The sequence below is a fragment of the Herpailurus yagouaroundi genome, unplaced genomic scaffold (genome assembly GCF_014898765.1).
Source record: "Herpailurus yagouaroundi ecotype Mexico unplaced genomic scaffold, PumYag 222, whole genome shotgun sequence".
Taxonomy (NCBI): domain Eukaryota; kingdom Metazoa; phylum Chordata; class Mammalia; order Carnivora; family Felidae; genus Herpailurus; species Herpailurus yagouaroundi.
This window is the reverse complement of record NW_024412453.1, coordinates 18,882,690-18,896,024: the sequence shown is the minus strand read 5'-3', so window position 1 is coordinate 18,896,024 and position 13,335 is coordinate 18,882,690. Positions and strand designations below refer to the sequence as shown.

Here is a 13,335-nt window from a genome sequence, read left to right as displayed (position 1 = left end):
CGCCCCCCGAGAGCCCGGCGGCCGAGCGCGGCGCGGAGCTGGGCGCCGACGAGGAGCAGCCCGTCCCGTACCCGGCGCTGGCGGCCACCGTCTTCTTCTGCCTCGGGCAGACCACGCGGCCGCGCAGCTGGTGTCTCCGGCTGGTTTGTAACCCATATCCTTCCAGGGCAGCCGGGCTGCAAGGCGTGGGGTCCGGAGCGCGGGACCTCCTCTGTGTGGCCCCTGCGAGGCCGGAGCGGGCTGGGCGCACGGGCAGCGCAGGGCACGGGAGTGGGGGCACCAGGGGCGTCCCCGCGTGCCCGAATGGAGTGTCCCCGGTCCAGAGTCCGTCCGGGATGGGAGAGGGTGGGAGAGGAGCGGGGTCGGCGGGGCGGGAAGTCGGAACTCCCAGGGCTCCCGTGGGTGGCGGCCAGGAGGGGAAGGCCGCCCCCGGGGCCGACAGAATGTCCATCAGAGGCGGGACCCTTGCCGGGGAAGAGGAGGGGGAGGCCGGAAGGAAGTAGAGTAAGGGGAGCAAAGTTGCCAGCCTGTGCTTTGCGCCTCCGAGCGTCGCGGGAGATCGACCGGTGGGGCCGGAGGCGGTGCGCGGTGGCCGGCCCTTTTCCAGGGAGAGATGCCGTGACGTTGGTTGTGAACTCGCCTCTCCAGGCTGAACTCGGTGCTGGGGCTGATTTAAGTCATGCGCAGCTGGGGGTGGGGGGCAGGGACGCAGCTGGCTCTGCACTGTGGAGTCCCTTCTTCTAGTGCTTTCCCTGGGAAGGGGCCCCTTTTCTGTTCTCGGCCAGAGTGGCAGAGAAGGTTCTAGACTGGCGGGTCGGCCGGGGCACTTCTGGGATGCAGATAGCTGGTCTGGTGGTCCCCCAGCAGATGGCCTTTGGGGACTGTCTCAGTGGGGTCCTGTCCATCCTGAACGTTGGCTCTTACTGGTGGGAAGTGGTTTCCAGGTGGCCGGGCTGTGGGCGCCCTGCCTTCCTGCCCTTCCACAGGGAGACACTGGGCAGACAGGGTCCGTGGAGTGGGGGACAGGGCCGAGGCCAGGAGGCTGACGGAGGTGGGGACCAGCCTGTAAACTTTGTCTGTCAGAATCGAGACCGAGGTGAAAATGAGCAATGTGTGTGTATATTTTTTCTACCTTGTGTGTTTAACTGTGTAAATATTAAACGTGAGAGAAGAATCTGTACCGAAGAAAAGTAATAAAACCCGTGCTCCTCTTTTCCGAAATCTAAACATCGGCTGAGTCCAGTTTACCTTCTGGTTGTCAAGAAGGTCATCATGGTCCAGAGCCGGCCTCAGGCATGGCGGCAGGCTTCAGAGCCTGCCTGTGTCCTGCACCCGTGATGGCCTTCGGGGGGCACCCTCCCCCCCCTCCCCCCCAGACATCAGGCTTGTCTTCCTGCATAGCAGCCGGCCTGGCCTCCTCTCTGGGACTCTGACCTGGAGATGGCCGGGTCACCTCACTTTGCCGGGAGTGGTGGGTGTGGTGGCAGGTTGTGCCCCGAGGCCCTGGTTTGGGACAGGACCGGAGTCCGGCTTCTCCAAGCTCGTGCAGAGACCAGCTAGGGAAAGAGGCTGTGAGGCCTGCACTTTGTCTCTTCTGACAGCCCCCATGCCTGGCTGCGGTGTTCTCTGGAGGCTGACCCCGGGGGTGCTGGGTGTCCCGGGCCTTCAAGGCAGGCTGTGTCCCTGAGGGCGTCTGACAAGGTTGTTTGTGTTATTGGGCGCAGGGAAGGTGCGGCGGGGAGCCGTGCGCAGGTGGGCTGCAGCCCAGAGGGCCGTGGGGGCTGGGACTGGCATGGCTGGGTTAGTGTCCTTGTGTGTGTGCTCCCCGTGACCACGCTGGAGGGGGAGGGTTTGTCAGCGGGGGAGCTCACTGTCTCCTCCAACTGTGGGGGGGGGGGGTCAGGGGCTCAGATCCTGGGATCATTTTACCTCTGTGCAAATTCTGCATGTGTCACGCGGGGTGGGCACGTCATGGCCTTTGGTCTCAGGGGGACGGCCGCTGACCTCCAGCAGATACAGGGCCGTGTCTTGGGGGCGTGCGTCAGCCCTGGGGGGCACTCAGAGTAAGCTGGAGCCCTTGGACGCCGGGGGGGGGGGCTCGGTTCTCTCCAAGGGTCTGCGAGGCCTCAGCACGGCTGCCCAGAGCACTTGAGATTCCCTGGGTCAGCAGGGCCGGCCCTGGCCGGACAGTGGGGCGTCCTGTAGCCACGGGGCACTTCCGCCGCCTCCGGCTGCTTCCCTCCCCATCCTGGGGAGCCTCTCACGCTGCAGAGGACAAAGTCAAAGGGAAACGGGGTAATTGGGTTTGCTCTGGGAACCCACACTCCGTGCAGCAGCTTCTTGCTTTCCAGACGCTGGCAGAATCCCAGCTGACGTCCGTGGAGCCCGGGCCGAGCCCGGATCCCGTCAGCGAGTGGAATGCAGGAAGGGGTCTTCCTTAAGCCCCCCGACCTTTTGGGAGCGCTAAGTGGATGACTCCGGCACAAACGACCGCGCCTGGTCTGCTTTTGCCTCGAGGGGGCCTCCGACGCAGAGCGAGGGAGCCTGCAGGGCAGCCCGTGCCCTCATCGATTTACTTTGCGTTTCGAAAATACAACCGTGCTGGAACTTTTGGGGCAAGTGCTGTCTCTCCTACACAGGTTTATTTATAGAGGGAGGTGGGTGGGATCTGTGTGTTGTAGCCCGCGTGGCTGGGTTATGTTCTGCCCGGGCTCCCCCAGGGTTCCTGACTCCGCCGCGCCTGCGACGCGCGACGCAGCTGCTGCGGTCCCAGCACCCAGGCCAGGCGGGGCCTCCGGGGACGCTCACCGGTTGGGAAGGGGGCCCCCCCGGGGAGGCCAGCTGCAGCCCGGCAAAGGTGTCGAGGGAGTAGGCTGTGGTCGAGGAGGCACTTGGGGGCTCAGGGGCGGCGTGCACCTCCAGGAGCCGCTTCCCAGGGGCCGGGGGCCAAACACACCTCGGCACAGAGCTCGGAGAAGCCAGAGGGACGCGTCAAGGTCACACGGCTGCTGGAGGGCAGAGCTGGGTGAGCCCTGTGTGACTCACAGGTCCCAGCGTTTGGCAGGGGCGTGAGGCTGGTCAAGTCCAGCGTTTTGAAGGTGTCTGCCGAACCCCGTGCTTCAGGCTGTTAAACCGCCACCCGCGCCTGGGGCTTATGGTGGGTGTGGGTGTCCTGGCCAGGACACTTGGGGCGTTGATGCGGGGCAGCCCCCGCCTCCGTCCCTCAGCCCGCTGTGTCCCCACCAACCTGACGGGAACAGGACAGGTGCACCTTCCTGAGCTTGTGGCTGTGATCCCCTGAGCCCTTTGTCTTACGCACACACGGGGCTTCCTGCGTGCGCTGTGGGGATGCAGGCCTGGGGTGCCTCTTCCTAGCTCCTTCTCATCCCAGCGCGCTGTTCCTGGATTCGGGCCCTCGTCTGGCACCAGTGTGTCTGTTTCCCTGGACTTGGTGTCCCTAGGCCGGCTCTTCCAGGGGAACGGGCGTCTTCCCAGAGGCCGGGAGGGGCTCTCGCGCAGGCACTAAACCCACCTGGGGGGGGGGGGGGGCAGATGGGAAGGCCATCCTGGCCCGGGTAGAATTAGGGGATACGAAACAGAAATGGTGTGCGCAGTGTGGGGGACTCGCCCCTCTGGGCCGGCCGGGGTGTAGCGTATCTGCCCCAGGCCCACAGTCACCAGCCTGCAGGCCAGGTCCCTGCGGCCCTGAGGCTGAAGCTCACGGCTCCTGAAGAAGGAGGTCCCGAGGGCATACGTTCATGCCGAGCATCTGGGGCTGGGCGGAGGGGATCAGATGCAGAGACCCCTGCCCTCCCCCAGCTGAGACAGGGGTATCGTGGTGGGGGCTTCACGGGGAGGTGTTGTTGTCCCCGAGACCTGAGAGGGCAGCGGTGGAGAGGCGGATCTCGGAGTACTCGCCAGAGGCAGGGCCGGGGGTGTCATGTTCTTAGTGTGGCTGCTCCTGGAGGGTTTGAGGGGGAGGGCTCTGAACGCTGACCTGAGCTCCCGTTTCTCCTAAGTGAGAGCTGGGCCGTGAGGTGTCACCTCCCTGGGTTCTGTGGGTTGCTAAGGAGGGCTTCTTGGAGGAAGTGAGGTTGGCTTGGGCTGTGTGGATGGGTAGGAGCTGGTGGTAGAGAAAGAAAAGGAAGGTTTTTATGGGTTTCTGGTTCCCACAGGAAAGCAGCCTCTGAGGGGGGGCAGGCCTTGGAAGGAGAATTAGCATGAGTTGAGTTTTGTCCGCCTTCGAGGGACCAGGCCGTGTCCCCATTGCTTTTGGTGCCCTGGGACTGCCCAGAAAGGGATTCGGCCGAGAGCTTGTTTTCTCTGCAGTGGCCTAGACTTCAGGCTTGTCCAGGGCCCGCACCTCAGCCCTGACGGGGTTTTGAGCTGGGGCAGCATTTGGTGTTGGTGGAGCTCACTGGGGGCCTGATTCGTTGGTGGAGGCCAGGAAGCACAGAGTCAGTGCTGGGTGCGTGTGTCACGGTGAGACCAGGTGTAGCCATTAGCCATTCTGCAGCTGAGTGTGGCTGTGCTGATCTCAGTGAAGGTGTTGGGGTGGGTGGGCCAGGTGGAGGCTGTTGGGGCCTGGGGGTCGGGGGCACTCTAGAAGCTTAGTGGACAGGGACTTGAGTGGGAGGACGTGGACAGGAACGTCCTTGGCTGGGAGCAAATGGCACAAGCAAAGGTCCTGAGGCAGGTGGAACGTATCCCTGAAGCTTGGAGCTGTTGGGGGTTTGCGGGGAGGCCCAGGTAAGGAGAGGCAGGAGGCCAAGGCTAGGAAAGCCTTGTGGGCATGGCAGGCAGGATGGCGGGCTGGCCTGGGTCTCAGGGAACGGCTCTGCCTCCAGCTGGCCTTGGGGCTTCTTTCTCAAGGTTGGGGCAGTGTGGAGACCGGGCTGGGGGAGATGGTGGTGAGGTAGGGAGACAAGAGCAGGCACAGAGCGCCCTGGGGGCAGAGGCCTGGAGGCGGGACCGAGGTGAGGGCGTAGCCGGCGCCAGCACCCAGACCGAGCCCTTGGACTGTGTGGGAGTCGCATTCGGACCCCCCCAAATCTGGTCTGGCCGAGGGAGGCTTTGGGCGCCCTCCCTGGCATGGTGGAGCCCTCGGGGTGGTCCAGGGTTGCTCCCCGCGCCTGCCGGTGGTGCGGCAGGCCAGACAGCGGCCTCCCGGGGTTGCTGGCAGGACTCCCGAGTGCAGAGTGAGGATGTGAAGGAGTGCGGGGGATGGGCCGGCCTGTCTGGCATCCCAGGGGTGGATTCAGGGCAGCCAGGCTGGGCCCCAAGCAGTGAAGGTCGGGGCGTCCAACGTGGTGTCGTCCTGTTTGTGTCCAGAGCCCGCCCTGGAAGGGGGCGGCACAGCCTCGGAGGCCCAGTTAGGAAGGTCCTTTTCCTTTCTGCTTGCGAGTGGGTATTTGAGGGGGGGGGAGCCTCAGAGGAGCCAGATACCCCCTTCCTCCCTCGGTGGTTAATTCTGACACCCCGGCGACACCCAGGAGTCGCGCGGGCCCAGGTCGACGCCCCGGCAAGTGGACCTGGGGAGTGCAGTCAGGCGAAGGCCCCACGCGGTGATCCGGAGCCTTGGATTCCCAGACAGGATGGGGTGCAGGGGAAGACAGCCTGGCCCTCGAGAGCTGGCAGCGGGTCTGGGCACCATCCCCAGAGCGCCGTGCCTGCCGCGGGTGACAGATGGGGGCCACTCTGCCGCGCCGTCTTCCCGAGTGAGTAGCAGCTCGTTCTGCCCGGGGCGGGGCCGCACGGAGCAGCCGCACGCCTTGCGGGGGAGGTGGGGGTGTGCTTCCCTGAGTCTGGCCGCCAAGCCCTCGCCCTCGTCCGCCGCGGGAACGGGCTGGCAGGGCCCCGGGTTGTGATCAGCGGGGCAGCTGATGAGTGTGCGAAGTCAGAGTGTGTGGGAGGAGGGGAGGCGGGGGAGGGGGGGCCGCCTGTGTCCTCGCCAGCAGCAGGAAGCTCTGTGTTGTGAGCCGCCTGCGTCTCTGGCTGGGGGCCGCTCCTGGCTCTTGGGGGTTTTCGGCCCTGGACCAGCCCCTTTCCTTGCCTGCGACGCGTGTGAGGACCAGGTCCGTGTCCCAGAGCAGACCTCCCCGGTCCCCGGCCTCCACCACGGCCTTTCTTCGCCAAAGCTGAGGGCAGACAGGGGACCGCAGAACCCCCTGCCCGGGCTCCTGAGGTCTGGGTGCGGCTGGTGGTCTCCACGCCTGGCTGCTCACGCATGTCGGATGGATCCAGGCCAGGCCGCAGCTTCGTCCGTGTGGACGGCTTAGGCCGGGGAGGGAGCGGACGTTCCCGATGCACCTGCCTGTGCGGGCACGCATGCGCACGCTGGTCCTCCTCGGTGGGCGCACGGCCCGTCCTGCTGGAACACGGTAGAGCCTGACCCTGGCCTTGGCACAAAGACACGCCAGGCCAGGGGCAGCAAGCCGGTGTGGTCACGCTGTCCTCTCTGTTCTGGACTCTGTTTGCCCTCCCACCCACTGAGGCTGACGTCCAGGGGAAGTCAGAGTATGAGCACAGTGGGGACATCGGGGTGGACAGGGCTCAGCATCTTTTTTCTGGACCGGACCTCAGTGGTCTTCGGCAGGAGCCCTGTGTCTCAGCTCCTCTCTGGCCTGGGGGCTGCAAGGGCAGGGGAACAGCATCTCTGCAGGGGGCAGGCCTGAAGCCAGTGTCCCCCCACTGGAGGAAGGCCCCAGGGCCTTCTAGGATTCCTTGGCTCTCCCTGGCCGCCAAGGAAGGGGGTTAATGGTCCCTTCGTGCAGGTGGTGGTGGCCCCATGCTTCCTTTGGTTTCCCCTTGTGTCACAACTGATCGTCCTTGTTGGTCACTGATAGTGTGGGGTTCACTGGGGGCCCCGGATCGGGTGGTGAAGGGCCCAGTCCAGTCTCCAGCTGGCCGATGAGAGGGCCTCGAAGACCCTGGACTTGCTCTCCATCCCGTCCCCCGTCTGCACACGGGCGTGCAGTCTGGGACACGCTAACGGAGGAGGGAGAGGCGGGGGTGTTTCCCAGTAGGCAGCAGAGCCAGTGGGGTGGACGGGATTTGGGTCCTTGGAGTCCAAGGCAGCCAGGCGGAGGTGGCCTCTGAGCCTGGGGCATGGGGCGGGCATCTCTCTGATGCCAGGCCCCACCATTGTATCAGAGGCGGGGGCCACTTGGGTCACCACCCTGAGACCCTCGTCTGGACCACTGGCCGAGTGCGGCACGTCCCCCGGGAGGATGCCCGACAAGCCGGCCCAGAGGGACCAGCCCATCCAGCCCCTGACCCTCCAGGCGGTGGCTGTGGGAACGAGCCCCCCCCCCCCCCCCCGCCCCAGGCTCTCCGACACTGGACGTGGAACGGGGACATGGGACCACGTGGCGGGTGTTGCTGGACCCAGGCCCGAGGCCGCCACCCACCCTACCCACTCAGTGCCCCGGGGGCGACCTTTGAACCCCTACTGCCTCTGGGGCAGCCCAAGTGGCCAGCCTCCAGCTGACCTTTTCCACTCGGTTACTGCGATCCCTGTGTTGCTAAAAGGGGTGCGTGCACGTCCCTCAGGCCGTGTGTGCGTTTTGGCCTCTGCCCTTGATTCCGGCCTGGGGACGGGTCCTCGCTGGCCCCAGGGAGACCGTGAAGGGGGGTGAAGGGAAACAAACACGAGGGCGGCGGTGTTGGGGCGAGGCGAGGAGGCACCCCTCCTGTGCACCGGGGCAGGTGCTCGGGCCGGGCAAGCAGGGTGTGTGCTTACGGTGGGCAGAGAGGTGGGTGCAGCGTCCACACTAGCTGGCACGTGTGAGCCGCCGTGCTGGCTTGAATAGCGTCCCCCAAACTCACGTCTCCAGGGAAGCTCGGAACGTGGATATCTGTGCAAGTCGGGCTTTTGCGGTTGAGGTGAATCTGGAGAAGGGGGAGCCCCGGGGCAATGGCTGTGTCCTCAGAACCAAGAGTGAGGTCCTGGGAAGATGCAGGCAGATGTTGGGGTGATGTGTCTGCAGCCCAGGGCTGCCCAGGGCTTCCACAGCCATCAGAACCTGGAGGCACCTGGATCCCTCCTCCCTCGTGGTCCCCAGGGCACCTGCCCCAGCTCGCACCCCCCCGGGCTTGCCTTCTGCCGTCCCCCTGGAGGGAGATCCTGGAGGTGAGTGACGTCTTAGCGGGAGGGAGTCCTTTTTAGGATGAATCACAGTCACCTGTGCCGCGTCAGGCTCTGCAACGAGGAGCCACCCAGGGAGAGGGAAACCCAACCGTGAAATCAGTCATTCTGAGCGATTTGGGGTGGACGGAATATGTGTTCCTGACGTCTGAGGCAGCGAGGCAGGCATGGGCTCCCGGCCTGGGGTGTCCCTCCTGCTGTGGGCCCCACCGTGAGGACGGGCAGGGAGTGGCCGTGGCCGTGTGTTCCTGTCCTCGGGGGCTCCTGGGGGGGCTTCCCCCAGGGAGTGTCATCCGTGGTGTCGAGCACATGCCCTGGGCCATCCTTTCCACTGCTCGGGCCTCTCCCCGCAGGACAAGGGAGACTCTCCAAGAGTCTGAGGTCCCCACTCAGCCAGGGTCCCCCCCCCACCCCGTGTTCTCAGAGGCTCTCGTGCATCCCTGGGGGTACAGTTAGGTCCCACGGCCACAGTGGTGCCAGGGCTGACGGTATCAGGGCCGGATTCCCAGCTGGGGACCCGCTCTGGGGCAGTGGGGGCTCTGGGGGGCCTTGGCACATTGTCGTCTGAGAAGCCACAGAGTGGCCCTGCCCACGGGGTGGCCAGAGAAGAGGTTGCCTCCGTTTTGGGGTGGGCTCCCACGACCCCAAAAGCCCAGCCCTCGCTTCACGGGTGAGGACAGTGCTGCTCCCTGCCTTTCGGGCACAGGACCCCTAGCTTCCCAGGGCCTTGTTCGGGGTGCCAGGGCAGTGCTTGGCTGTGTGGCGGGGGCAGGTAGGTGAGACCCGGGCCCTGCTGCGGCCGAGGACAATCCGGACAGTCCCCTGGGGGAGGGGTGCCTCCGGGTGCTGGGGTGGCCATGAGCAGGCGGTGGGGTCAGGGACCTGGCACAGGGTTGGGGGGCAGACACCCCCGGCCGTTCCCTCTAGATGGGGACGCCTGGCGTATGTGCGGCCTGGGTGTCCACTGAACGGCTGGCCCTGCCCACTGCTTCTTGAAGTCCCTGCCCTGCCACAGAGATGGGAACCCGTGTCTGGAAGCACAGAGGGCGTCCCCTGGGCCAGGTGGGGGCCACACGCCATCGTCCGCCCCGCCGTGCGGCCCTTTGTCTTTGCAGCGGTCGGTCACCAGCCGGCCGCAGTCCGATGAGTCAGCCTGCATTAGCGCCTCGTGGAGGGGGACTAGGACACGGCCGGCAGGGCGGCCGTGCTGGTTTGGCCACAGGGAGGCACCGTGCGTGCGTCCCATGATGTTGAGAGGGGGGACCTGTCTGGCGAGCCCTTGATGTGTCCTCGGGCGTGGCAGGCCGGGCGCCTGAGGTTCTGAGCCCGTGGGTGCCCTGCAGGTGTGGGCCAGGAATATTTGGTTCAGGGGCCGTTCCAGGACCCAGAGGACACCTCACACAGCCCACCCGTGTGGGGACCTGAGGTGCTGGTGGGGGGGATGGCAGGAGGAGTTACGGTGAGGAGGACACCGGATGTGGGGGGTTGGGGCAGGGACATGGGGCCACCCCCTGGGAACGGTCCACCTGGAGGGTGGGGAGTGTCCTGGGAGCCCCCTCCGCTGTGGTAGTTTGGGGGCTGGGGGCACGTGCCACAGTCTGAAGAACGTGATCGGAGGTCAGAAGTGGCACCGGGGGCGCGGCTGGCTGGCTGGGCCTGCGGCACAGAGGCTCACAAAGTGAAATCGCCTACTACGGTCTCGTTTTAGAACTGGGCATTCCCGATGCTTCTTCCTCAACGGTGCAGTGCCCTTTTTTTTTTTTTTTTTTTAATCTACCATGAAATCTGGGTCACTTGAACAAGGAGGGGGGATACAGACCCTGGGAGTCTTCAGGCAGAGGCTGGGCGGACTCGGGGAGGGGGTCTGGCCCTGCACGTGCTGAGCCTTGGTCAGGCCTGGTGGGGCGGGGCACTGGGGCAGAGAGGAGGGGTATCTGGGCCCTGGGGGCTTGGGGGGGGCCCGGGCTGACCCCTCAGCACGCACAGGGGCCACCATCCCTACGCGTCATGGTATCCAAAGTCCAGCGACGTACCGGCCTCCCGCCCGTCCCTGCCCTGTTTGCGATCTCCCTTCGGGGCTGGAGCCGTCCCCCGCCTGCTCAGTTGGACAGAGTGACAGAGCAGCCCCTGGGTGTGTGGCTACAGATCGGGTCATGGGCTGCACTGTGGTGTGGATGGCGGCGCACGGCCGGAGCGTGGAACAGGCCGGTGTGCCCCGGGTGAGGACTCTCCCCGTGTGTCTGCCCCAGAGCCGCCTCCCAGACGGATGCCCCCTATCAGGATAAGTGTTCCGTCTCCCCGTCCAGACCCAGCGCACTGCATAGTAGCAGGGGTTCCCTGCATTTGCGGGTGTTCTGGGACGGTGCCAGGACGGGCAAAGGGGCAGACCGCCCCGCCCAGCCAGCACGGAGGTGGGGGCCCCTGCCGCCCTGGGGGGCCGTGCTGGGTTGTCCGTCATGTTTCCACCTGCGGCAGGTGGGCGTGCCCTGCGGGTCAGGCACCGGTCCCCTCTGACCCTGGGGCAAAGGGACAGGGGTGAGGAATCGCCCCGTTCGCCGTGCGGAGCCCCTCGCCCGTGTCACCCGAGTTCCGTGTCCTGGGAGAAGCTGAGGCTCAGCGCAGGTCTCTTCACGGTCTCCCGAGTTCGGAGCCCAGACGCTCTTTCCTTCACAGACGTGTCGACGTGTATTTTACACCTCACGCGCCTCGCGCGCAAAAGCACGGAATTCACTGGTTTTTACTGTCTCTGCAGAGCCGTGCAGCCATCACCATCATTTTTGGAACTTTCTCCTCACCCCAAAAGAAGACCCTGTCCCCTCCCCCAGCCCCCACCGGTCAGCGTTCTGTCCCCAGATTTGCCTCCTTCGAGCGTTTCACAGAAATGGAATCCCTCGCCGTGCGGCCCTTTACATGTTGTTCTCTCCGTGAGGTCACGTCCTCTGGGCGGGTCCACACAGCGGCGCCTGCCAGGGTTTCATGCTCTTCGGTGGCCGTACCCTGTCCTGTTGTGTGGACGCACCACAGCGAGCCCTGGGGGCCCTGGGGCTGCCTCCGCCTGTGGGCAGCGCGCGGTCGTATGCGGGTTTCTGTTTCCAGTCTTCGGGGTGCACACCCGAGAGCAGAATTGCTGTGTCACGGGGGGCGTCCCAGGGGCGTGCGTGCCAACCCTCTGCCCCACCAAACTTGGGGTCTCTGAGCCCGAGGCTCTGCCGTAACTTTGGCGGTCCTCCCAGAGGAGGCAGCCGGGGAGCGCCTGACGCCCGGTGAAGCAGGACCCTCCCCGCCTTCCTTCCTGCTGACGGGAAGGACGAGCATCCCCTCGGAGGTGGTCTTGGCAGCCCCCCACCCCCACTCGGGGTCAGAACGACACTTCTGAGCTGGGTCTCCCTTTGAGGGGCCGCCCAGGCAGGGCAGGGCCACTGGGCCCACGCGGGTGCCAGGTGCCGTGTCCTGGCACACAGACGGGCGCACAGGTGGGGTGAGGCGTGTGCTGGTGTGGAGCCCCGGGCGGGGCGGCGCCGGGCAGCGTGTGTGCGTGCGTGTGTCCGTCCGGCTTCCGTTCCCGTTCAGCTCTCTGGAGAATTTCAACACCCACACTTGGAATAAGAAAAAATTATTAATGAGCTTGGTGCGGTTGCCATGGGACCCTGTTGCTAATGAATCTCTGGGGCTCCTTTTACCTCTGCTGAGCTGAGCTGCACTCCCAAACACGACGTGTTTCCCACTAATCAGGTTGCCATGGCGACGCCTGTCACTAATCCCCAGCCGGGCTCCGGTTTCCTGGCCTGGCCCGAGTTACATAAAGCAACTTAGCGAATCCGGTCAGCCCCCAGCCCACCTCCTCGGACGCCCATCTCCGTGAGCATCCCTGCCACCTGCCATCCCCCCTCTCCCGCCTCCAGGGGCCACCCGCGTGGTCCCTCAGCCGTGGGAAGTAGGCCCCCACGCCTCTGTCTGCCCCAGACCTGGTGGTGGGAGAACGTTCTAGAAGGAGCGTGGACACCTGTATCCTGAGAGGTGGACCACACTCCTCCGAGGCAAGGGTGGGTAGGCAGGAATGCCCACAGTGACCATCCGCGGTCGCACCTCACCCCCAGGAGCCTGCTGCCACGGCCAGCCTGAGGCCCAGGGCTCCCTGTGATGGGTGACCGTGTGGGTGTCCCCGATCCCCTCATTGGCTCTTCCCCTCGAGTGGGCGTCCGGGGGGGGGGGGGGGGGGGAGGTCCCAGCACAGGCATGTGAAGCGGGTGGACTCTGCTCCCGGTAGTCCGGCCATCTGCCCAGGGCCCAGCCATGCCAGGAGGCAGGCACCATGTTGCCACCCTGAGCCAGACAGGGAGGCTCCTGACTTGGGGTTTTGGGTCTTTCTCTGGTCGTTCTGGGACACCTTTTGGCTGCCTGAGTGGGTGCTACGTGGGGAGGCAGGCGGCTCTGCCCAGGTTGTGTCCCATAGGAGATGCGATGGTGCAGGTGGGGAGGGCTTCCTGGAGGAGGCAGCTCTGGTAGGAATGGAGGTCTCCATCAGGGTAATACCCAGTGTGTTCTATAGGCCCTGATTCCCCCCAGAGTTCCCTCACACCCTGGGGATGAGCTCTGAATCCCACTCAGCCTTCTCCTGGGGAGCACCAGGCCCTTTAGACTCCTGAGTACACTGTCTCCCAACTCCTGTGTGGGGCTGCCTTGTTTGGGGGCGACCTGGAGCCTCGACCCTTGTATTAATCAGCTTGGGCTGCTGTATGGGGGAACCCAGACCAGACTCTTAAACCACAGACATCTACTGTCTCTCGGTGCTGGAAACCAGAAGTCCGCGGTCCAGGGGAGGCGGGCGGGCTCCTGAGACTCTTCTCCTGGACGGGCCGGTGCCCGTCTGCTTCCTGTGTCGTCACGTAGTCATCCCTCTGTGTCTGTTTTGGTCTCCTCTTGTTACAAGAGTCCCTGCCCAGCGGCCTCGTTTTACCTGCATCGCTGGTTGGAAGCTTCATCTTCGAGCATAGTCCCGTTCTGAGGTTGTAGGAGCTAGGATCTCAACATAGGAACTTCTGGAAGGCACCTCTCCAGAGCCCAGCAGCCCTGGCTGGGTCCTGCCATCTCTGGTCCCCCTGGAGCCCAGGGCAGGGTTCCCAGTGGGGCCAAGCCTCCCTCACGCCCTCCTGACACATAGTTCCTGGCCCACGTGGACTCCTCCAGAC

The 13,335-nt window shown here is 65.1% G+C and overlaps 1 protein-coding gene across 1 annotated transcript in view; it reads left to right on the top strand.

Moving 5' to 3' along the window:
- The window catches only part of CACNA1H (calcium voltage-gated channel subunit alpha1 H), a 68,049-nt gene that overhangs the window by 7,236 nt on the left and 47,478 nt on the right, over nucleotides 1-13,335 (top strand). Inside the window, exon 3 of the mRNA XM_040458691.1 lies at nucleotides 7-154. Within this exon, the coding sequence (XP_040314625.1) occupies nucleotides 7-154 (148 nt within the window). The remainder of the gene's footprint in view (nucleotides 1-6; nucleotides 155-13,335) is intronic.